Raw genomic sequence first — 25,276 nt, forward strand, 5'->3', positions numbered from 1 at the left:
CTGCGGTAAATAAAACGAATGAGATTTTCACAAATCGTGATTTCTATTTTTTTTTAAAGGTTAAGGTACTTCTTATAATATCACCTACAAACTAAAGGTTCAGTTCTCATAAGGACCGGCCTGACACTTTTAAATACCCCAAAAAATGTCAGTCCAAACCTTACGAATTTAGATTAATAGTGGAAACACTTACTACATAAGTCTAAACTACAAAGAACAGATCACTTTTACAAATGTGGATTAGTTGAGATCAAACTAAATCTACTCACAGTGGGATGGCGATTAGTTGGTGCTTTACGCAAAGATTTCATGAATAGTGGGCTCCTTAACAACATATAACACAAACAATCTAAAGCTAATTTTTGTACTTTTGCTCTCACCAAAAGTGTCCATATTTAACGCTAGATTTAACCATATAGAACCTCAAATAATGTGATTAACCTTTAAAGCCTTTAGTGCAGGTTCATTCTGTAGTTTGGTTAACGTGAAGAATGATCCGGTGTAAAATTAACATATGCAGAAAATGTCTCATTAGATTTTCTGCGTTTCGTGTTTGAAACTGTATTAAATGTCTTAATATTACATATTGAATGACATACAGATTCTTTCATAGAAATTTCTTGGTAAATTGTGAATATACTATAACTAATAAAAATATGTCATGCTACTATAGCTGTTTTTGAATTTTAAATAGATCTTTTTTTTATTAACGACATGAAAACATGTCTCACGATTGCACAGATGAACAATATAACTTCTTTGAAAGAATCAAAACTAATCAATAAATTAAATCTCGTCCTCATCCATAGCTAAGTCGCTTCCAAAACCCGAATCGATAGCATAACTGGGACTGAAAACAATAAATAACCACCATAAAATCTACTTGTTCCCCCGTCCCTTTCGCTTGTACTCACCTACTGGCCCTGCATGTAAAAAAGACAATCCTTTTCAACTTTTTGTTGTAAAAAAAGTAATTAAAACTCCACAAACAACCGTCTTCTCCGAATGGGTCTGAGCACAAGTCCGAGTTGTATGAGTAGATAGCGCAGTTCTCCAAGGAGATTTCATCATCGATAGCGGCCCAAAATGCCGGCAACAGAGCTTTGTAAGTATCCCCTACAGTGGCGGTAAGTTGAGAGTCTATAGCATTGGTTACCCATTTGAGGGATGGTTCTTTGCTGAATTCATGACTCTGCAGATGTTAGATGCTTATTTAGATTTTTAATTTATCTGAGATTTTGTTTTATTATAATAAGAACACATCTTAAATATTGCCAGATGGTGAATAAGAAAGGTGGTGATAAAGAGCGTTAGAAGCATCTTTGTCAGCGGAGGAAAAATGGGTACCAAACAAATCTCTACCTCTACCACTACCGGAAAAATTGAAACAAAAATAGAGCACTGTTTTGTGACACTCTACAGGACAGAAACAATCAACACTACAATCCACTGTTTTCGAGATATTTCATTTCTTCCAAAGCAAACTTGGACCTGGAAATCTGTACAAGATGTCTGAATTTCCTTGTCCAAATACATAATGGATATGTTTTATTTATTTAAGCTCAACAATGTAATTTTTAAGGCTGAATTAAGCACATTGCAAATAACAATAAAAACAAATATGACAGTAAAAATAATAATAGCTAAAGTAATACAAAAATAATTCAAAACTAAATACACAATGCTATCCAAACATTAAACTGTTCTTAATGTTTATTGTAGTATAAAAACAATAGCTACTTCACCAACATTAAAATTATTCTATAAAGTGCATTGTGCACATAATGAATCCTTTGTTATTATCAGACTGCAGTCTTATCATGCCCATTCTGCAAACAAGTTAACACCCATAATCTGACTGCTATTTATAACTATAAAGCAACAGAAGACCAAACAGATTATGTAATTCAAACCCACAGCAATAAAATTCTAGTGTATCAAATTAGTTTGTAAAAATATGCAAGTCCCAAGTTCATACTTTATATTCAACAGGCAAGAGAGCACAATTTGCTGGCAAATAATACAAATTTGTACCACCAGATCATAAATCTTTGGAGTTTCAGATGGGTCACAGTAGATTTAAAATTTGTTTAGCTGTAATCTGTAATAATCATAGGTGCTATTATTTTTCAAGTAACATTTTGATTTATCATCACGTTTTCCTGTTATCACTACAGGGAAATTGATAAAAGAAAGTAATCACTTAGTTTTGTAGACCAACAATAAATACTTGCCAAATTATTTATAAAAAGAAAAAAAAACTCCTCCAACCATAATCAAGTTTTAATTTGTAGATCAATTTACTTATTTAAAACTTCAAGAATAACTGGCTTTTAAGGCCTTGTTACATTAAAATGCATTTTCAAGATTAAACAAGTTTAGCAAGGCTACTTCATTATATTTAGGTACTACATCTGGTATGGATTTGATTGAACCCTTTTATAAAGGTCAGTAAACTAGTGTAATATTTCTGTACTAAAAGTCTCCTTATCTAAAATTGTTTACTGCGATTAAATCATGCATTTCAACCAAACAAAATTCCCACTTATGATTAACACTCTGTAGAAATGCATCTTTTTAAGTAAAGCGCATCAACATTGCCAAACCCTAAGCTTTGCCAAGTTAGAATCTATTTATATCAACCATTAGAATCACCAAACAAATGTGACCTTCAGGAAAGGTCAATATTGATTACCTAACAACCCTAGAGAAACTAACTTACCTTGACATCCATAAAATCATAGTCAGGAAAAGATGAGTTCAGTGTGGCAATCAAGTAAAACAATGTTTTGCGGCTGATTGTGTCACACAAAGTTCCATCTTCATCCCCTGACATGCTACGACTGTACTGAGAATATGATGTTTGTGGGGGTGACAGAGCTTGTAAATCATTAGGATTCACTCCTTCAGGATTGAATCTAAATACCTAAACATTAGCTATGCTGAAAGTGTGTCATTTTCACCTACCTTTTATACAATGCTTTGTCTGTTCCTGCCATTTTGCAAGAGTAACTTTCAATTCTACCAACAATTTTGCTGTCACCATTTTGTATTTGTAGAGCATTGTTTATAGCTTCAAAGGTGGTGCTCTCAAGCAGCTTCATTTTAACCTATTGGGTAGTATCACTACAAGACTTAGAGTCTGTATAACAATAAAGCTTTTGTTTGTAAACAGCAAAAAAAATAACACAGTAACACACTTATATGCTGCAAGGGGGGCAACACTGACAACTATTTGGAATAAAGTTTTTAAACATAGCCGTTGGATGTATGAAGACCCCTTTTCTCTTAGAGTGAAGTAAACTGTGATGTGGGACTAGTGTTAGTGATCGCCTGTTAGAGTAGTTGCTGTCCAAAATGTAGTTAGGGTACATTACAACTGTGGAAAAATAAAAGAAAAACGACAGGGCCTTGACGAGCGTCTTTGTGGTGCAGGGAAAGCTTCAAGACCAAGGACGAACCGAAAAAAACCAAACTGGGCGAGTCTTTTGATGGGCTACTTTATAGTTAATGCTGTGGTAATGCACAAAATAAAACACTGGTTGGTTGATGTTAATGTTCAGAATGTTCAGTACGGCACATCATTTTCACTGAGTTTAACACTAAAACAACAGAAAAACACTTGTTTTTACCGTTTTTAACGCAGTTTTCACGAAAAATACGCACAAAAGAAAATTTGTTTGACGCTCAACTGACAATGATCACCATTTGTAATTTGTAATAAATAAACAGACAGCGTTGCCAAAACTAGACCGTACTAAATCTTGATGAATTCCAGAATACGCATTAAAAATAGTTACAAATTATCAGACTTTTCCTTTTTCTTGAAAATTGTTTTTTATAGAGTGCTGATACAAAATAACAAAATAAATAATTATCAGTTTTGTTAAAAACCCATAAGTCAAAAAAAGTATGAGTGATTAACGGGAATAATCATATGTTCCACACATATGGCAACAGCGAACTGTGACGTCGGGGAAATTGCAGGGAACGCGCGCAGTAATCGCGTCTCTAGTTATCTCTCTCTCGACTGTGCAATTTACAATGGCCTTGACTTTATCACCGTACAATTCACATTTACAGGGTGTTTATAGTTATTTAATCAACGAATGTATTATTAATGAAAGCGATTAATAATCAAAACGGCTTAACGCGTAAACGCGTTAATAAAATTGAGATTATTAATACAAAAGTTGGTTACAACATTTTTCCGTCAACTGTAGTTATATTTGGTTTACATAACAATAAAAACTCTAGAATAGTTTACTCCCTTATTTGACAAGTGACGTCAAAATGTCATAGAAAACAAAGGATAGAGCAGATTTCAAGCTTTCCAAAAATATCCCCACATGAGTTGTTTGATAACACCGTTTGGCCACTAGAGGGCATCAAAGTCTCTTCACTATAAAATGTGAAATGTTTAATTGTTTTTCTATTTGTTAATATCAGGTTTTGATAAAAAAAAGGTGTGTACTATAGTAAATTTTTAATAGTTTTTTAATACATTTATTTTATTATATTTGTGGTTCAACTACACAAAGCCTTGAATTATCATCTCTCTGTATGCTCTGTTGCAGTATCAACAAATGAGGTAAAACACCTTGTATATGTTCTTCACAAAAAAAATTGTAAATATACGTTTTTTGATTGACGAGCGCTTTGATCGTAGTTCTGTTTACTATTAAACGTGTACAGGCATTTAACACCTCAGTTTTATTAGTTTTCCCTTCAAATTTTGAATGTAAAGTGAGTATTAGTAGTATAGTATTATATTTTTTTGAAAAAACTGTATAATGTAACCCATCTAACAATGTTTTCTCTATACCTACCCTGAGAAGCAGAAAGTGCAGTGGACACTATTATGGAGGCGTGGAAATAGCGCACTAGTCTTATTAAAACCTTCTTTGAAAAAGTGATGGGGCCCTTATGAACAGGGTGAACCAAATTGGAAGCTTCAAGAGGTAAGTAAATTGCCTTTTTACTAAATTTGGTGTTGGTTCTACTTTCTACTATGGTTTTGGCCGCATTCGTTTTCACGCTCCATGGAGTGAGCAGAGCGTTTTTGACGTCACAATGACGTAATTTGACAGTTGGTCAAATTATCGTTTTGCCAAATTTCGTCATCGTGACGTCGAATACGCTCCCTGGAGATTGAAAACAAACGCGGCCTTTTGTTAAATTATATCGTGACGTCAATATGACAGTTGAATCATATATTAATACAAAAAACACAGTGTTGTCTCTAATGAAAATGTATTTCCACATTAATTTAACCATACATCATAAATTGTTACATAAATATAAAATAAGTCATTAATCCTTTTTTTTAACTTGACCCATGAGTCGAGGAAAAAATATATTACTACACAAGTCTATAAAAATACAAACAACTGATAAGACTACTTTAAAGTATTTGAAGAAACGCCTAGGTATTTAGTGCATACATAAGAACTATTACATACAAAAGTTTATTACAGTTTTATCGTAAAAGTTTGAAATTTTGAAACACCGGCCCGTCAAAAACCTTCACGACTTAATGCGTTTGCTTTTTCAGTGCTCACTATAACAATAATAGTGATGATGATACAGAGAACAAAAACGCAGGTATTATAATATTTCCTAAACAAATTCTATGTCTTATATTTACGCTAGTTACGATAGTGATTAAATAGAATATAAACATTATGAGATAATCAAATGAAGTTTTATGAATATTGAACAAAGCGTCCCAAAAATCCTTTGAGGGCAGGAGCATTTTAATTAAAGATTTATATACATGTACACATAATTTCATTTAGAATGCCCTAAAAAATTTCGGCTAAAAGAAAAATTTACAGAATAAACTAAATCGCAAAGCGCATACACATCATCGTCAGGTACATACAAATTGGGGCTGTAATGTACTGGGAAAAAACGCAACAGTGTCAAAGATAATCATTAGAAAACCCCCTCACACATACAAACTCTACAATTGGTTCGAAAACGATGAATTACTTATAGTTATTGGTTAACCTAAATTTTATAAAGCAAAATGAGAACCCGTTGTTATGAATTAGATTAACCCAACGACGGGTTACCAATTTGTTTCTGTTAATAATTGGGACAACACTGGAATAATAGAAAATAAAACGACAAACAAGCTAAGAAATAATGGTCAGTATCATCACTGTGAATTGTAACAAAAAAAACTGTATGTACGCTCACGTCATGCCAAATGCAGATTGAATGATCAATCTACGCTCGGCCTGATCCAAGGCGGAGCTGGCTCCATCCTATTTAACCTACCGTTTCTTTTAAAATGGATTTTTGAGGTGGAATCTGTTCGGCGAGGACGATTATTCTGCCGGTTTCTCGCTCGGAGTGGCGTCTTCCTCATTTGAATTCTCATTGTCCGTAGAAGGTGCCGCCGAATCGGCGGCGGGGGCGGTGCTCTCCTCATTGTTCGTGCTGCTGGTGGCTGCTTCTTCTTCTTTCTTGTCGCTCTCGGATGTTTCGGTTCCGTCGGCACTATCTTCCTCTTTAGCTCCATTTTCGGTCGCTTCGGTTTCCTGAAAAGCAACAAACACATTATGTTTAGTATATTTTTGAAGACAAACTTTAAAATACAGAAACAGTTAAATTGCGGCTGTATGTTGTATTAGAGGCAATATTTACTTCCATACTATTAAACTACTTGTACGGCATTTCCCTAACAGATTCTAGAGGCCTTTGACATTTCTAAAATGCTTCTATAAGACTCTAATGATTTTTAAAAGTTGTTAGAAGGTTTAAAGAACTTGAAGACACTTCTAATAATTGTTGGAAGGTTTAGAAGCTTTGCAAACGCCTTTGGAAGGTTTTCTATAGTACTTGTAAACATTTGGTTTTTCTAAAATAAATATGGAAGGCCTCTGGACATTTTTAAAAATTGTTGGAAGGTTTAGGAGATTTGTAGAGGCTTCTGATAATTTTTTAGAAAATTTGAAAATACATTTTTAAGCATTTGGCATTTCTAAAATGATTCTATAAAATATCTGGTAATTTTTAAAAATTGTTGGAGGATTTAATGAACTTGTAGGCCCTTTTGATAACTGTTGGAAGGTTTAGGGGACTTGCAGACACCTTTGACAATTTTTGGGATATTTTCAATAGTACTTTTAAGCATTTGGTATTTCAAAAACGATTCTAAAAGCTTCTGATACTTTTTAAAAATTGTTGGAAGGTTTAAGGGCTTGTAGAAGGTTCTGGACATTTTTGGAAAGTTTTAATAGCACTTTTAAGCATTTTGGCATTTCTAAAATGATTCTATAAAATCTCTGGTAATTTTTAAAAACTGTTAGAAGATTTAACGAACTTGTAGACCCTTCTAATAATTGTTGGAAGGTTTAGAGGACTTGCAGACACCTTTGACAATTTTTGGGATATTTTCAATAGTACTTTTAAGCATTTGGTATTTCAAAAAATGATTCTGAAAGCCTCTGGTACTTTTTAAAAATTGTTGGAAGGTTTAAGGGCTTTCAGTAGTATAGTTCAGTAGAATAGAAGCCTGTTTAGCATTTCCAAAATGAGTCTAGAGGCCTCTGGTAACTTAAAAAGATTTTTGACAATTTTCATTAGTTGTTTGAGGCATATGGCATTTTTAATACAATTTTGGTAATTTGAAAAAAATCTTTGAGGGTTTAGGAGACTTGTAAAGGCTGCTGACATTCTGTAGTTTTTAAGACACCTCCAGCAAATTTAAAGATTTTTGGGGGGTTTACAATTTGTCATTTAGCTTAAAAATTAATTTAATTTGAAAAAATAAATAAATGTTCTGCTACACTTTAGAAACATTGCCAATTTTTTCAGCTGTGGCATCCTAATTTTGTTTGTATTTGAATGTGGGTATACCTTAGAAAAGCATGTTAAAGTAACCCCCAATGAAAGAATAATACAGATAAGGCCATAAAAACTGTGCTAAGCAAAACTATCAATTTTACTATTCTGATCTATCTCCAAGCAAAACCTCTACATCTAAAACTCACATAAGATAAAATAAGTGTTTTTAACATCAGTACAATGTGGCCTTTTAACAACTGGCATCCATTTTACTTAATAATAATAACAATCTCTGATTTATTAACATAACATAATCATAAAAATAATTGTGTTCCTAATAATAATGGAAAACTGGGATTTCCCTTAATACAAATCTATATTTTAAGCTAATCATACTTACTTTGGAAGATTCAGCTGCATTATTGTTGGCAGCTTCCTCTTTCTCTTCATGTGAGTTAGTTTCCATAGGTTCCACTTCTGATTTACTGTCACCAGCTGCCTCATCTTTTGACACTACCTTGTCATTCTTTTCTTCACTTTCTGTCACTGACTCATCCTAAAGTAGCAACAATTAATACATTTACTTTACTTTATTAGTAATGAATCTTACTTTATTTTCATCTTGAGTGTCTGTAGAGTTTTCCTCTGCAACTACTTTTTTGGATCGACCCCGACCTCGACCTTTAGTGACTGGTGTGGCTGTAGCACTTTTTTTTTCTTTTTTGGCTGGAGGTGGAGGTGTTGCTGTTGCCGTTGTTCCTTTAGCTGCCGAACGAGTTATCCTTCGTCCTTCTGTAGGTGTATCAATAACCTAAACAAATTAGTTAAAAATATATTCTTTCTATTTCTGTTTTAATATATTAGAAAACTATTTACATAATATCTGCAATTGTATTACTAACCTCAGTGCTGGCAACCCTGGGTGATTTGGACTTCTTTCCTCTAGGAGTCTTTTCATTCTGAAAAATTTGATATGAAATATTTTAAACTTATTACTTCTAATGTAGATAATAGATTAAAAGTCAAGGGCAATAGCTGTATGAATTTGTGTAACCTTAGATTATTAGGTGGTATTACATAAAGGGATCATTTACACTGTAGTTTTGAATTGTCTTTGGGACACAGAGCATAGAAATATTCAATTCTTTAGAGTATTGAAATTTTGAGGTTAAATTTTTTTACACTTTTGTGAAAATGTAAGCAGAATGTTTACAGGTTATGTTCTCATATATTAATAAAATTGAATAGAGGTAAATGAACCTCCTAATGTAAGTTAGACCATTCAGTTTGATCTTAAATTTTCCCTCCAAAAAGTAAACATTAACAAGCGACATGACTTGATATGATCGAGCATCTCCAAGAGTGAACCAACACTATGAACGTACGTTCTGACTTAACCCAAGCTTCACGGCGTACATAATAAATTTCGTATTTTAGGGGCTTTTCTTTGATTCCGGATTAAAATTGGATTATGAAAATAGATCCCCACGTCCTCTTAACTATTCTAATAATACCTTGAATGCGAAAAATAGGGAAACTAACAGTTAAATTAGGCTATTTATGGTTTAGCCACACGCCTAGTTTTGAATGTGACCGCCACTTCCAGTAAACTCGAATTCACGTGGAACGGTTGCTGTATTCAAGCGGCCCAAGTCACATTCTAAGAGCACTTCAATATTATGTGCACATTGGCAGTGTGCAAGCGTGGAAAACTCATCGATATAAAGCAAATATGGTACTTACCTGGTTATTTTCTTCGCTAACGGCATTATTTGTTTTTGCTGAGTCCACTTCAGACATTTTTAAAGATTTATTTCGGACTTTTCACCACACAAAACTATACGAACACCGCACCAACCTTCCCGGTCGTTGTTTATTCGAAGAAATGGCGGCCAGCGTCGGTCACGTGATACGAACTGACGGCGTTCGACAGGTAACAACGCGGGAATTTCAAACACCCATCAAAACAGATTTCAGCGTATCAAATGAGTTTTTCGATATAAATAATTGATTATTTCTATTAAATTCAATATTTAATGAGTGTACTTTACAGATAATTATTGCCTACAATGAGTTTTGGCTTTAGATTATTATTGTTTTGAGCGATTTTCATTCGATTCGAGAACCAGGCTGTTTGAGGCTATTTGACTGCCATGTTGCCGTAATGCAACTTTTTCTCCCAGTGTTTAATAATGAATAGAAAATTGTTACATTAAATTATTCATCAGCAAAATAACTAATCTTCTGTAATGCCTTTGCTGATGATAATAAAACATTCCATTCACATGTAATTCAGTTTCATACAAGTTTTAATAATTAAGTAAATATAGACCGTTAAAAAAACTTGCGTTTTCAAGGTTACAATCGCTTCTATCTCAAGTTGCTAAATTACACAAATGATAATTTGGTTGATGTAATTAGACAATAATTTCAAGGGTTTACGATAATTTCATGTGATTGTCAAACATGTGGCATCATTGGCAGTGATTATGTCTGATGGAGTAGCAGCGGTGCCAGTGTTTGACTTTAGTTCGGTTATCTGCTTTTAAAACTTTCCATTACAAGCAACCTGTAAGAAGTATGTTTTACATGACTTTTAAATCTGCTTTTGTACAAAACACCCTTCATACTCGCATCTTTTGAATAAAAACGTTAATTTATGCTCCATGTCATGGCAGGTTTTTGATTGTTATTGTTTTTGAGTTAGATTTGGCATCACTGCCTTTGCCTGCTCGGTATCTTCGAGTCTGACATAAGACGGTGCAAAGTATCGATATAGGAACTATGTCGATGTATTAAATATATGACATTATCGATTTAATTTAAACTAATAATGGCGCGAAACCTGTGGAGTAGATTTTGGGACAAATAAAACACGTTATAGTAACGGGTTAATACATTTTAATAAAATTTTAAGAGAACGATATAATTTTAGGCAATTATTCTTAAGCTAAAACTTTGGGTCGACTTAAAGTGTACCTTTACTTACATTTAATTAATCTGAGAGTCCTTAACTCTCTAGAATATTTAATTAATTCCATATTTAAAATTTGTATTACTTATCTGCATTTAATGCAAACTGTTCTGAACAAAAGGCTGATTGATGGTATTTACTTAGTTAATAAGTTATTTTACCTATAACAATAAATGTATATATTATAATTCATATTCCATTTGAGACAAAAAATGTTTTACCTTATAAATTAATTATTATATCACTTATGAATATTTACAAAACATTTACAGATCAATATGCTTTTTTTATATTATTATTGTTTCTCATGTTACTAATTATGTGCGTTATACGGTGATGCACTACCTACAATACGAGTAGAATCGGTTAAGTGATGTTTATATCTGTGGAAAGGTTGTTTTTTTTATACATGTCTCAAATAAATATAGTGAAAGTATAGTTTGGCCCATAATATTATACATTTTTGCTGATATGTTTTTGAACTGAAAACAATAAAGAGACAGTCATCCTATAACACCCTGTTACTCTCGATATCTTCAGTATATTATTCGCTCGTCCTCTCTAAACCTAAAAAGCCTAACTGTAAAATTAGTATCACAATTTCAAAAAGTTATTTAGTGTTCAACAACAATTTATATAGAGTAATATGTGCTCAGGAAAACGTTTAAATCCATAATTTAGTGTAGATATGATGGAATTGCCACAGATTGAAATGAGAAAGTTTTTGGCAATATGGGTGCTAAGGGGGCTGGAAGCTAAAAAAAAATTTAGTTGGGAACGACAGAAATCTTTCTCGTTCCTAATACTCTTATGTGGGAGAAAGGGATCAATTCCTTATTATAATTAAGTGTATAAAAATATTACGTTTGTACAAACAAGTACTTTTCCTACCTCCTTAGAGTAGGTTTTAGTATAAGGGAAGTGGTCAAATCAGAATAGTGGTTGTAATCAATATAGTTAGTAAGTTAATCGAAGAATTAGTTACCCTATCTACGGAAATTATTAAATAAGTATCTATAGTTTTCACAAGAGTTCTAATAAAATGTTCTTAATATTTATTTATATTATGTGTAGGTTCAATGTTTTGTAATACTGCCTCACGATATTTCTTAATACTTATACGATCACTGTCGACACCAAAACGTACAGTTTAACTCTTATTTTATCAAAACAGTTAACGTTACTTTCGCTTTTAATAATAATAATAAGTTAAAACCGCTTTTCGTTGATCTACTATCACTCATTTTTTTTTGTATATTATTCATCAACCACTGATTTTTATGACAATAATGTGAATTTATTTGCTAAGGGTTATACATATAATATTTACAGAGTATATCAACCTTTTTTTTAAATCTTTTATAACTAATTATTTACCAGTAGGATTGTGGAAAGTACTTCTATTGCCCAGTTACTTTATAGCAGACGATTAGTAATAATCCAAATTATTCATCATCCCAAGTGGGAAAAGCTGTGGGATCACTAACAAACAGTGCAGGTCCTGTGGTTGATGTGGAATTACTGGCTGGTTTGTTGATCACAGACCTAAATTTACATATTATTTTATTTTCCATAAGTTTTGTTTTTAGGGAATTTAGGTGGCTAAAAAGTCATGAAGGGGACGTTTTGGTGAAGAAAATGTTCCATAGTGGCTCAATACGGTGGTTCTAAGGAGCATTGTAAATTTTGGCAAAGATACTTAGTTTCTGGCATTACCAGATAGTTTTTAACGATGCCTTTTATTTTCTGGCAAAGCCAGTTAGTTATAAAATAAACCATACCTGGTGTTGTTGGTTTCCACATTATATTGCTGCTCGACTTGATAATGGGGCTGTGCCCAGGACGGCGTATGGTCCCATGACATGTTAGGGTTCCAGTTATAGGTTGATTGGTTATTTTGGCTGCAAATATCATTCATATCATGCTTTTGGATGGTAATACTAAATTCACTTACAAGATATTTTGGTCAGTTCGATAAGGAGAGGTTTTACTGAAACTATTCCCTTTTTCGTGGTCTGTAACGGTTAACTCAATATTTCCGTCAGCGTCTGGTTGTTCTTCCAAAGTACTGTTTTTGATCCCGTAATAGAAATACATTATCAGTCCTAAGGTCATCCAAATGGTGAACCTCACTAAAGTTAGCTTGGATAATTTCAGAATTAAGTAGATGTTAACAGTGATTGCTATGGCTGGTACAAATGGTAGTCCGGGTGTCATAAATAATAGTGTATTCCTAAAATATAAATGATTAAAGTACCTATTTTCAACAAACGTTCATCAAGAAGCTTACCTATTTTGGGGTTTTCTTGAAATAACCAACAGCAACCCAACAATGGCAAGAAAAAACATCCATAAAAAGAACGCTATGGTGCTAGTCATTTCATCCATTCCGTTCACGACGATCAAATCAAAAATAACAATCAACAAATACAAAATCCCAACCATTTTCATTACGAACATCCCAGATTCTTCAGTTGCAGGTCCTGTGTCCACCCAAGGAAAAATTGCAGGACATAAATAAGTGGCAGCCTGTAAACACCTTTGTAAAAACCATAAACCAAACCAAAACTCTGCCTGACCTGTAGTCTGCGTCCAATGTACCCCAAACTAGGACCAACTGTAGATCCCACCACACCACCAGTACTGGCAGTACTACCAGCAGCATGTAAACTCCCATAAAATTTATTTTCCGTTCTATCAGACACTAAAAACTGATCATCCCTCATGGAGTACTCTTCTTCTTGTTCATCAGCCCCGAAGGTATCGTCGCTGTCTGGGGAACTGGAAAAAGTTGATCTTTTTACCCGAAAGGTCATAGAGGGAATAAACGAGCAGAAACTCACCTGCGGGTTACTCGTCTAACCATTATTCTTTGAGTGGGTTGTGTGGGGAGAGGTGAGGGGGATGGCGTGGGTGCGTGGGGTATATCCAGACTTGCGTCTATTGCTTGTTTTAGTGCATCTGGAGCTAGTTGGTTGCTGTAGAGACCTGCAAATTGATTAACCAAATTTTTTTTCTTATATGTATTGTCTTAAACATTTGCTTCAGTTTAATTAAGCTAAACTCTATTTGAAAGGGCCAAAATATTTTTAAAAGTTTTCAGGTTTTTATTTCAGGTTAGTTGAGGCCTCTAAACTGCTTATGAAAGTGTCAAAAGCCTCAAAAAGATCCTAAACTTTTCAAAATGTTTGAAAATTGTTATTGACCTCTATAATCATGTTGGAAAGGCGTCTAAATGCTACTAAAAATTAAAGAGGAATTTTTTTTAAATAGCCCAGTTTCTCTAGATTTAGGTTGAGAGTGCCAAATGCCTCTAAATACTTCTGGAAACTTCTCAATAATTAGTAGAGACCTGTATTAGTGTCCTAAACTTCGAAACTTTTTTTACAAATTTCTAGAAATCTCACAATTTTGCTGCATATTTCAATAATTAATGACTTAAAACAAATATTTACCTGTGGTTCCGTTAGGGCTCTGTTGCATCCCCTCTTTAGTGGGAGAGCCACGTAGAGGAGTTCGAAGACTTTGCGGAAGCAACTCCACCAGGTTTGTGGAGTGTGGCTGATAGCGGAGAATTAGAACGCATGTAGAGACTAAAGTATAGGCTAGTAGAGTACCTGTAATAAATTATGATTAATATGCAATCATTAATAGTGATTAATGAAGGTTTTTTTACCGATAGACATCATTTCAACCAGAATTTCCAGCCGAATAAATAAGGCTGCTAAAGATGCTGCCAATCCACTGCAAAAGGTTGCTAAGGCTGGGGTTCCGGTGCTCTGCCACACTTGAGAAAACGTTCTAAAAGCAGTAATAATGGTTAGGCCCTAAAAAGTATCAAAACTTTTCTATTTATACAAATTGAGTTATTGATGCTTTCAGGTATTAATCACATGTTCCTGTTAAAGTAAACAAGTTTTGTTCCACTTTTTCTGACCTTCAAATACAATAATTTTACTGATTAATTATTGAAATTCCTGGTTTCATTTTATTCGAAAGGTTTTTTTTCGGACATCATTTAGAGTATGTCGATATAATTTAGTTAGAAACTTTGTATTGTAATTCCAAGCTTTTTCCAAAAAATACTTTAAAAGAGGATGAACAAAAGTAAGAACCAGTAGGTTTTTGAACTTACTTAAAAATAAGTCCATCCTGAGCCATGGCATAGATAATCCTAGGCATAGGAAACATAGAGCCGAACATCGAAACGGTTAATCCAGCCAAAGCTCCAACGGCTACGATATATTTACAACGAAAAGCCCCCACTTGCCCAAACATCTCCACCAATGCGGAATCCTCGTCTACCTCATCGTACGGCACTGGAAATGAAAAAAAAAACGGGGTTTGCATTTTTTATAAAGCAATCAAGGCCCGGACCGCTCTTATATATTGATCGGAGCTCTCGTGTTTACCTATTAGAGTCAGCATCATAGAGCTGGTGACGTACGCTGTGAGGATGATCCCCAAGCTGGATATGATGGCCAAGGGGATGGATTTCTTGGGGGTAGCTGCTTCTTCTCCTGTTGTCGCTATGATATCGAAACCGATGAACGCGTAGAAACATGTTGCTGCTCCGGTAAATACCTGTAGGAGTTATATACTCTCAAAATGGTATATTTAGTATCCAAGGCAGATGACAAGAAAAAGGAGACCAGAAAAAGAAAAGAAGAAAGTGCATTAATATAATAATAATTTTCTTTTCCTGAAACAGCTTGTATAATGAAAATACTCTTTTATCTATCTACGAAAGTCATTTTGTAAAATAAAGAAACTTGAACTTGAACCAATTACAAGAGAACAGGGGAAGTTAGTTAGTTTCCGTTTTCATTTCAGTAAAAAATTTTACGCTGTGAATGTCAGAAAGGTATAAAACTGTATGATGTTTAATATTTATTTGTTATTTTAGAGTATGCTCAATAATCTGGTTATACTTACTCCAGGCCAGCCTTTAGCAAGAAATCCATCGTGCTTGGTCCAATTATCGGTATTTACATAAAACAATCCGGCACTCATAATAAACACCCACACAGAAAAATTGATCACATTTAGAATATTGTTGAAGATCAGTGATTTTTTGACGCCAGCGGCCAGCACCAACGTCATCAGCAACGTGATCAGGAAGGCCAGATAGTCCGGATCTCTGCCTAAAACTTCAACGTTTTAGTATTCTAAACTGTCCAGTTGGACGGTACCAACCGATAAAGTCCCCGAACCCCGTATGGAGGGCGGTGCTAATCGCCCCATTAGCCAGAGCATCAAAACAGGCACTCAATGCACAGGCGCACGCGCTGGTACCGATTAGGTACTCGAGAATCATGTTCCAACCAATCACAAAGGCCACAAACTCGCCCACGGTCACGTACGAGTACATGTAAGCCGACCCGGTTGTGTGTGGTACTCGAACACCAAATTCCGCATAACATGCTCCTATAATGGAAGAAACATGAAAATCAAGTAAATGAAGAGTTGATCAACTTGATAGTTTTCAGCTGATTTTTGTTCTCTTCCTAAAATTGGCACAGATGTTTTAGTTGATAGACAAAAGTTGATAATTGATCAACATCATATAAGGAATTATCACAAGTAGCCAATGCTAGTTTCAGAAATGCTATTTTAACTTTTGCTCTACATGTTTTTACTTACTTCCCCTGTCTCCTCCTTCCAGAATATTGCCATAAAACTTTAAGTTTATATTCTAAACAAGGTGTCTTATTTTCTAGTTAAAACTGTGTCAATTAGTTATTTACAAATTAATAAGTCTCCGAACAATTTCAAACAATTTAAAACAGAATCTAGCTTAGCTTGGCACTTTTTTGAAGTCTGGAAAACGAAAGTTCAGAGGTGTGGATCATCAACAGGAGCATTACTTTGACCGATTTAAATATTTCTTCAAACGTTCTTTTAAGGTTAAAAAAAGAGATCCTCAAGAAAAGTTAAATGGTTTGATTCTCCTTCTCTATATCTAAATACTATCGGATACAGGGTGTGAAAATTAGTAAATTTGCCACTAACTTTAGAAGTATTTTGTGCTTTTTTTTAAATGGAAATTTGAATGATTAATAAAATTGCTCTGAATTGATATATCATGTTCCTGCATTTGAATTTTAAGAATTTCAAATCAAATACAAATTTTTTAGTACTTATTAGTAAAACACCCTGTATAATAACAATACTAGTTACTTGAAAAGATCTTTTGAAGGTATTTTAATGGGTTTTCATATTTTATATTAGTATACTCTGTGATCCGTTTAAATCATCAACCACCTTGTATAACACGTATAAAATTGTACTATCAATTTTTCATCAAAAAAGAAGTAAAAAAATAATTGCTATAAAGTAAAAAGAAGACTGAGATAAAAGCCTAACATATTTTAAATAAAAATTAAGTTCTATAAGTGTGAAGAATGTGTTAATATTATTGGGCTGGCTAGTTGCCAGGAAATTCTGATACAATACTGACTGACGTTGAACTTCTTTTCTTGTTTGGTTTCTGGTCTTGTCGCAGTTGTATTAACATGTAAAAAAGCACACCAACATTCAAACAAAAAAATCATCATTTTAGAGGCTTGATCTCTCGGTATTGCAGGAAATTTTGTAATCAGGATTATGGTTTTATAGCGTAAAAGATCATCATTAGGGCTAATGGCCTACCAAACAATTTACGACCTTTCCGTGAAATTTAACTCGATATTACGTCAAGGATAATAAAACAGTCCACTTCCCACCTTTATATCCTTAGGAGGAGTAAATAAGTCGGAGCTAAGCACCTTCCGTTCATTGTTTACGGACACCGTTTAAGGATCATTTTTCTCTAGCTTAGATGAGGTTAAATGTGGCACAGCTGATGTTTTCCCAGTTTGCCAGTTTATTGGTCTAATTTGTTAAATCTATTTCTGCCACACCTGCGTCAACATTTTCCTCGCCTACCCTCTTCCAGGGGTTGTTTTGACACAATTATTTGTACACCCACGATTTATCCAGCTTCTTGGAAAACCGCCTCGTTTTGGACATTAACCAATGTTTTTAAAGAAAACAAGCGAACGAGCAAAAAAGCTATTTTTTCTAATTTAGAATCCAGTTTTTTCAATGTTGTTATACCTGCATTTTTCAATTTAGTACCAAATGTTTGCAGCGTTGTCCAACTGGTGATTTTTCCCAATTTAATATAGAATATATCTAGAAAAAGTTTTCTAAAAAGCATACCTGAAAATATGCTAGCTACGGCAGCAATAACGAAGCTGATCACTACGCCAGGGCCTGCTACATTTTTTGCTACCATTCCAGCTACTAAGTACATCCCTGTGCCTACACAGCTGCCTACCCCTAGCGACGTCAAATCCATTGTAGTCAAGCATTTCTGGAAGGAAACCACACATTATAAGGATATGTAAAAAAATAATGCTTGATTTTTTGAATGACAGCAAAATCTGAAACTCGTAAAACGGAAATAAAGAAAGGAGCAACAAGTGAGTGATTAATTACCTTTAGGAGAGAACGTATCGTCTACTTAAAAGGATTTTCACACTGGAATTAGAAAAGTGATTGATTAGAGAGCCAGGATTAATGGTTGTTTAGTACTAAAAGTCTGTTCAGATACATCATACATTTTAGCTATAGTATTTGGCACTGTCAATGGGTAAAAAATTAATTGGACACTACTTCTGATGAGTTTCTCAGATGTGAATAATAACCAAAACAGGAAGTCCAACCTTCAAAAATGTACAAAGGAATTATTCTCGTGTACCTGCCAGTGCGGAAACGTTCGGAACAAATTTTCCATGTTTATTAAAGTGGAAGCCCTTTCAAATAAGCCCCTAAGACCAGGAAGATCAAAGTTAAAGCCGCAAATAATGTATATGGAAAGGTATTCAGGGCATACATTTTAAAGTAGGTCACTGGCTAACTAAAGTATTATTTCGTTAGGGAAAAGTCAATAAACATCCTTCTCTTTCAGAAAAGCTATAAAAAGCAGTATTTCTTACACACGTGTTGAATTGACTGCATGCCAATGCCACGTGGAGGTAATTTAATTTTCAATATTTGCATTTTATTTACTTAATTGATGAGTTTTGCTGCATGTGACTTGACATAAAACAACAAGAAATACACGACTACATGTTTGTCAATAACTTTTATGGCTTATGCTACATCCATCGAGTTTAAACAAATCTGGCAGAGAAAAGCTGAAATCCAGCTGGGATCAAACGGGATAAAGCAGCAGATAGAAGCAAGAGGATTATTGCCTGATTCTTGAATGAATTATTCTCTTTCCCCTTTACCGGAAAAGGGATTTTGAATAATAATTGGTTCCGAAAATGTTTGGTGATTCTATACACTTCACACAAGAACAGTGCTTGGAAGTTGGATTTGGACATTTTGGAAGTTAATTTACGTTAACTGGTAACAACTCACTCAAAAGCAGGTAAAACAATTCCCTGCTAAATCGAGAGTTCGTTTTGGTTTTAATAAAGTTTATATAAAAAAATGCCACTTGCAAAAAGTGCAATTTTGGAAATTTTTTATTTTGCTCTAGGAGGGTTCCAATGCACAGCAAAGGGCATATTTATACCAAAGGACTTTAAATTAGGTGAAATAAGTACTTTTGAGTCTTTTTTTACTACTTTTTGAAATTTAATATCTCGGTAACACGAAAAGCTAGAGAGGCCAGTTTTGGCTCATTTTGTAGTGTTCTTTATCATTTTTCTAGTGACGTTTTAGTGAAATCTATGGTATGACCGCATTTTAACTGAAATCAGGTTTTTACGGTAACAAATATACTGTTAGCACACTAAAAAATTGAAATTTTAACATTTTTCATCTTGTCAAATAGTTCACATTTGGTCAAAAAATTGAGACATGTAATTGAACCATAATGGTATTAAGTAAGAATTCATTGTTGCTTTCACAGTGAGGGCATCCAATCTAATCTAAATAAATAATATAAACTTAACGCAATAGTGAACACAATGGAGGTTGCCTAATTTTAGAACATTAGATGTAGTGCAAATTAACTATAAAATAAACTATTAATAATCTGATTTACCGTGAGTTTTTGCTTTCTGTCGTCCGATTGTTCCGGCACAGTTTCCTGCAGGCCTTCGACGTTTTTTGTGCGAATTAGTTTGCTGAACAGTACCAGTCCGTCCCTGCGGAATTGTTCGCGGTCTTTGGGAAGAAAACCTAATTTCATCCTGAAAAAAAAAGTTTTTCTATTTGCACTAGCAAAATTTGACAATCTTATGGTCTAAAAGTGACCGAAAACTAACAATATCTTAGAAACTACTGCAGTTTCCAAACAATTTTATCTTTTTTAGAATCTACACATTTGCAACATAGAAACTACGTTCCAAAACAGATTAATGCCACCTGCAGCAATACATTCAACAAACTTATGGCAATAGTTTTCTTTTCCTAAACTACTATAACGTCTCACCAAAGTTTCGAACTATTTTCAAAACAAAGTATGAGCAGCATCAGTTACTACTAAAGTAAACTTGTCTCTGATCCGGCTTAAAAACTCTCGCTTCCAATATCTCCGAAAACGCTTTTGGCAAACAAAAGCAGGAAACTGGGTCGGCTTTATGCCTTGACAATATCCGTTTCGTATACAAAGCCGCTTTATTGATATTCCTGTTAAGGCCTTAACTTTCCTACCATTATTAGCTTTTTACATATATTTTGGTTTTTGTTCAAACAGGGGGAATATTAGATTTTCAAATATACGAAACTTAGCTGACAGAAGCAATTTCGATTTAAATTACTAAGTTCAGTTCAGGACTGATAAGGTGTGAGTAATTGGACAAAATAATGTTTTGTGAAGACATTTTTCCATTTCGAGTAACAATTTAAAGGTCAAATCCATATCTTTGCGTTATGGAAGTTAGGACGACAATGGCGCAGCCACCCACACAACCGAAAAGAGATTTTGCCGGTGATTTATTAACGTTTCACCCCCGGCCTCCTTACAGTCCAAGAAATTGGTCTTCTTAGGAATGAGAAGAGGTTCTTCCTTGGAAACTTCCATTAGTTTCTTTTAAAAGCACTCTAGAACAGGTGGTCGACAATTTCCTCTAAATCATACTTTTTGAATTGTTAATTTTTTTTCGGATATCTAAGGGATGGTTTGCAAATTGGGGTGTTTTGACGTAATTTGCGTTAGTTAAATTCTCAAATTGATTTTCTATTAATATCAAAATGGATGGGATATATCAGATAATGGTAATATACTTTTAATAGGCTACAAGTTTTAAGTTTAGTAAGTTAAAAAGAAGAAATCACAACTATAGTAATCTGGACAGTTATTTGGTGGATGGTGACAAAAACTGAAGTGAAATTCGTCAAATCAGTGCCAAAGAGGATGTTGCTAAATGTTGGACATGTTTAGAATCAGATGTGACGTAGATATTGTGATCATGTGATCAACTGTCATATTTGTCTAGTCTATGGATTTGTAATAGGTCTCTTTTCTTACCATTGATTTCCTATAGATTTTAAATTTTAACTAAAACTGCTGAAACCTCTCTAAAATTGGAAATGTGTGCTAAGCTTTCTAGAATCGTTACGAATAAGCCACAGATCTTTAAATATTACTAAAAACTTACTAAAAATCACCAGCCAAGTATCTACAGTCATTTTGCTATTTATAGAGTTTCTAAATACTACCTTGAGTTGCTATCTAATTTTTCCTTTCCTTATTTCCAGACTTACCAAAACCTTAAACGTTCAAAAATACAGTTTCTGAGATATTTGTTCTCAATGTTGGCATTAACCTACCAAAAGTTGGCTTGAAAAGTGACATCCACCTATTTAAAGTGACTTGAATCAAAAGTTTCAAATAGGACACCCTGTGTATTATTAGGTCATTTGATTCAGCTGTCCCAGACCTAATTTTGTACCTCAATGAGTTCAAAGTGACTTAAATCAAAAATGTCTAATGGAACACCCCGTATAAATAAGATAATCAAATATGCTATTTTGACAACCTTAGGACAGGAAGACAGTAATTGACTGTACCTGAAAATTTTGAAAAATTTTCAGTCAGATAGAAACAGCAATTTTCGACGACGTCATGTAACAATTTTAAAGATAAGAAAAAGTTAATTCTGTTTTGATTTGACACTTTTAAACTATCGTTTTGCTGTCATTTTTGACAATTCTAAAACCTCTAGAAAACGCTTACTAACGATAATTTTGACTTAATTTGAACAATGAATCACATTTCTGCAACGTTGTCACACTGACAATTTTCCTAGTTTAGTGCCTTATCTGCGCCAAGTTTTTTCTATTTATTGTATTATAAACTTGGGAGGCATCAAAGCTCATTTCATCCATTAAAAGTTTACGAGACGTACTTTACTTTTAAAACGTGGCTCGTTTCGTTTTATATGGGAAGTCATTGCGTTTCAGGAATGCACTTTCCGATTTAATTATTGAAGAACACAATGCCGACTCCAAAAGACTGGAACAGACGTGCCGGCACTTCGCTAAATTGGTTTCGAGTTTTGCAAGTAATTGGATCCATTTTTCTCCACAAATTGGGATTGGTTGGACCAATCTCGGCTCAACATAATGAAGCTTAGTACGTTTCAAACAGTTATAAATCAAAAATTTTTCAGAGTAACTCAGGATTACATTGTATATGGCTTCTGTCAGAATTTCATGGCTCTAAAAGGGCTTTTCTAGCTTTATCTAGGCCAGTGAATCGATTGCACTGTTGCGCTAGGACAGCTTATTTTAGGACATTACTCGTATTTCCTGCTGTCCCTAATTCGTATGCAAAACAATACGTTGATTGTTGAGCTTTTGAACTCTTGTTTCAAGTTCATATAACGCACACAGTAATAATTATTGCACTAACTCAAATTGAAAAGCTCTAGTAATCACTTTAGTGAAAGTGCTCTAATACATCAACACACCAAAAAAAATGCATTAACGAGGAAATGTTGTTTCTCACTAAAACGCTTGCATGATTGATTGAACTTTTGTTTCAGTTAAACAATTACAAACGTTACATCTCACTATTCATTTTATTTCAACATAAATTCATTTTAAAGTGTGCATTTAGTACTGCTGTGATCTGTCAGTTCCCAAAAGCTTAATCATATTCGACATGAAAAAGATTTTCAAATACTACATTAAACCTGCCAAAAGTTGTCAACAATTTCTACAAATGTCCTAAATAAATATCTAAAAAAATTTAATATTTTAGAATTGTCAGAAGCTTCTAAATACTTCTGGAAACCTGTCAGTGATCTCTACAAGATATTTTTTAAAATTACCAAAGCCCCCTAGAATTATTAGAAAATTCCGGAGACCTTTAAACACTAATGAACATCTCCCTAGACCTTTAACTTTGTAAATGTCGTATAAATATGACTGAGAACCTTCCAAAAACTGTTATTTGCCTCTAGAATCATTAAGAAAAAGCTAGAATTTACTAAATACTACTTAAAACGTGTCAGAAATTACCACTAGCCTCTACAAGTGTCCTAAATCTTTCAAAAGTTTCTTTAATTTGCCAAAGACATCTAGAAATCTAGAATTATTTTGGAAATATTAGAAAAAATTCAAAAATTTGTTGGAAGTTTTTAAAAATCATCTTGGAAGCACCTGAGGGCCCGAAATATTACTTTCAAAAATGTCCAGAAAATATATATCATACAGACAGCATCACAACTACAAGAACCAAACTGTAGGCTGTAGAACTAACTTGAAGTTTATGTTAGCATATATTATTATAACTTGTGATTTTAAACTACTTTTGTTTGAATTTCGATGTAGTTTTAACGAGATTACTTACCTTAAACCAGCAAACATTGTATTATTAAAGTTTAATTTTGTGTGAGTATTCTCTTATTGTTAAGGTTTAGGAAGAACACTGAAGGAAACTGAAAATGCAACTTTAATTAAGAACTTAAATTGCCTGCATAACGGTTGCCATTTATACTAACGTTAGAGGATTATTGATTTAGTAAAGGTATAGAATTATAGTGTTTATCATTAAACCATTTAAATTCAATTAACCTCATTTACGCCGTACTCTCTATTTAAGGAAGTTTACCCTTCACCTTAAATTAGCCTTAGTTTGGAGTTGTTTCAGATGTTGGTAAAGCATGGAGGAAATGTTAGTTTGAAAGCTGATTTGGAGGTAAATTTTATTAAGTCTCTTGATTATACAGTTTAGTTCTAAGCAATGTGTTGTAGTAATGCAATAGCAATAATTAAGTAACTTTTATTTGTTTGGTCTATCCTTGACAATTTCAACAAATAAGCAGAATCACCAAATAATTTTTGCTAGATTTTCAGTCCAAAAGAAATGTGTGGATAATTACAAAACTCGTTTCCCACGTCGGTGTGTTTCATTATATAAAACCTGAAAATAAAAACCAGACCGTGACTTAATAGACACACAGCCGTATTGACCCAATTGCGGAAACCAGCAACAGTCTTTGTACGCCTCTTTTTCATTTGGTTTCATTAACTTTTCCAGGATAATACCCTGTTTTCACACGTAAAACATTATTACGTGTCACACGTCTATTACGTTCATATTTTGGCAAATATTGTGAAACAAGTTGTTAATTAGTTTGCGCTGGAAATAGTAATTATTATCGACATGTAGTTTGTCCTAGTTAGTAGTAACTAAATAACATGTTGATCGTATCACTCTATGAATGAACTTATTTACTAACATACTAAATTGTTTTTAATAATTGATCATACTTATCAGTTGTTCAGACGATGGCAACTATAGTGATAGAGTATAACCTAGCGGCAACGAAGCTAATCTACCGGGTAAAACACATAAAGCACCAGTCCGCGTTTTACACCATGAGAAACGTTATTATCTGCGAGGTGTCGAGCATTTTTCCGAAAATTGCCGCTCTAATACGTCCAGCGTTAAATTTTGAAAACGGTTTTTGGACGTCTAAATACCAAAAAATTGCGACGGCAAAACGACGTCGTCGTCGGCGTCGTCTTTCGGGCTGTGGTCTTTTACACTGGGCCCCACGTTCGGCGGCCCTTCTGGCGCGCACAGTATCGACCCAACGTGTCTGCGCATCCTCCCGATGACGTCACGGGACGCACACCAAGTCGCGCTATTCATTTGTTTTTTTTTCCTTCGGCTTTGATCGTTTTGATTCATAGGTCACGTGACTAGTTTTTCCAATCATTGTAATGTTACTGACACAATTTATTTGAATAAATTTTCAAACTCAATCATAAACAGTGTAATCCATTAGATTGCTATGTTCTAAACCGTAAAAGTTTTAGAACAAATTTGATTGACAAATTTAGGTCTCGAGACACTGTTGCCAAATTTTTGGAAGGTTTTCAGTAGTATTTTAACATTTTCAAAATTATTCTTGAAGCCTTTGACAATTTTAAAAAATTCTTGAAAGGTTCAGAACTTAGAAACCTCTGGTAATTTTTGGGAGGTTTCCAGTAGTATTTACAAAATTTTCAAAATTATTCTTGAAGCCTTCGACAATTATTTTCAACAGT

At 33.9% G+C, this 25,276-nt stretch overlaps 4 protein-coding genes across 5 annotated transcripts in view; 1 reads left to right on the forward strand and 3 right to left on the reverse strand.

The window, feature by feature from the left end:
* Positions 1-24: 24 nt before the first annotated feature.
* Maf1 (repressor of RNA polymerase III transcription Maf1) lies at positions 25-3,718 on the reverse strand. Its single transcript, XM_081984925.1, has 4 exons — positions 2,968-3,718; positions 2,723-2,918; positions 915-1,192; positions 25-850 (listed from the first exon to the last, which is right to left on the reverse strand). The coding sequence occupies exons 1-4, from the start codon at positions 3,102-3,104 to the stop codon at positions 787-789; spliced, it is 675 nt and encodes a 224-aa protein (XP_081841051.1). The 5' UTR covers positions 3,105-3,718; the 3' UTR covers positions 25-786.
* Positions 3,719-4,832: 1,114 nt separating this feature from the next.
* The window catches only part of LOC145732562 (uncharacterized), a 78,902-nt gene continuing 58,458 nt past the window's right edge, over positions 4,833-25,276 (forward strand). Inside the window, exon 1 of the mRNA XM_081984903.1 lies at positions 4,833-4,961. The gene's annotated coding sequence lies outside the window, so the exon portion shown is untranslated. The remainder of the gene's footprint in view (positions 4,962-25,276) is intronic.
* On the reverse strand, positions 5,237-9,701 carry LOC145732573 (uncharacterized). Its single transcript, XM_081984924.1, has 5 exons — positions 9,541-9,701; positions 8,700-8,756; positions 8,408-8,608; positions 8,198-8,353; positions 5,237-6,548 (listed from the first exon to the last, which is right to left on the reverse strand). Exons 1-5 carry the CDS (start codon positions 9,595-9,597, stop codon positions 6,336-6,338), a joined length of 684 nt encoding a protein of 227 aa, XP_081841050.1. The 5' UTR covers positions 9,598-9,701; the 3' UTR covers positions 5,237-6,335.
* Positions 10,682-24,769, reverse strand: LOC145732567 (solute carrier family 7 member 14). Of its 2 annotated transcripts, none has more exons than XM_081984915.1 (15): positions 24,494-24,769; positions 19,815-19,962; positions 17,975-18,128; positions 15,968-16,198; positions 15,707-15,915; positions 15,184-15,355; positions 14,907-15,090; positions 14,448-14,572; positions 14,227-14,388; positions 13,615-13,759; positions 13,351-13,552; positions 13,062-13,300; positions 12,726-13,004; positions 12,553-12,672; positions 10,682-12,316 (listed from the first exon to the last, which is right to left on the reverse strand). In XM_081984915.1, the coding sequence occupies exons 2-15, from the start codon at positions 19,959-19,961 to the stop codon at positions 12,217-12,219; spliced, it is 2,469 nt and encodes an 822-aa protein (XP_081841041.1). In that variant the 5' UTR covers position 19,962; positions 24,494-24,769; the 3' UTR covers positions 10,682-12,216. The 2 variants fall into 2 exon arrangements, with proteins under 2 accessions (XP_081841041.1, XP_081841040.1); XM_081984914.1 differs by having other exon boundaries at positions 13,351-13,567.

This window comes from Ips typographus, linkage group LG8 (genome assembly GCF_016097725.1).
Source record: "Ips typographus isolate SLU linkage group LG8, UJ_Ityp_2.0, whole genome shotgun sequence".
NCBI lineage: Eukaryota > Metazoa > Arthropoda > Insecta > Coleoptera > Curculionidae > Ips > Ips typographus.

Excerpts from the sequence above, each read along its gene's own strand:
- LOC145732573 (XM_081984924.1), bottom strand. The coding sequence starts at position 9,597 with ATGTCTGAAGTGGACTCAGCAAAAACAAATAATGCCGTTAGCGAAGAA. Across the intron at positions 8,609-8,699 it reads CCAGGGTTGCCAGCACTGAG|GTTATTGATACACCTACAGA; the intron begins GTTAGTAATACA and ends TAATTTGTTTAG. Across the intron at positions 8,354-8,407 it reads ACACTCAAGATGAAAATAAA|GATGAGTCAGTGACAGAAAG; the intron begins GTAAGATTCATT and ends TTGCTACTTTAG.
- Maf1 (XM_081984925.1), bottom strand. The coding sequence starts at position 3,104 with ATGAAGCTGCTTGAGAGCACCACCTTTGAAGCTATAAACAATGCTCTA. Across the intron at positions 2,919-2,967 it reads GACAAAGCATTGTATAAAAG|ATTCAATCCTGAAGGAGTGA; the intron begins GTAGGTGAAAAT and ends TTAGGTATTTAG. Across the intron at positions 851-914 it reads TTTACATGCAGGGCCAGTAG|TCCCAGTTATGCTATCGATT; the intron begins GTGAGTACAAGC and ends TATTGTTTTCAG.
- LOC145732567 (XM_081984914.1), bottom strand. The coding sequence starts at position 19,961 with ATGAAATTAGGTTTTCTTCCCAAAGACCGCGAACAATTCCGCAGGGAC. Across the intron at positions 18,129-19,814 it reads ACAGAAAGCAAAAACTCACG|AAATGCTTGACTACAATGGA; the intron begins GTAAATCAGATT and ends GTTTCCTTCCAG. Across the intron at positions 14,389-14,447 it reads GGTTGAAATGATGTCTATCG|GTACTCTACTAGCCTATACT; the intron begins GTAAAAAAACCT and ends AATTTATTACAG.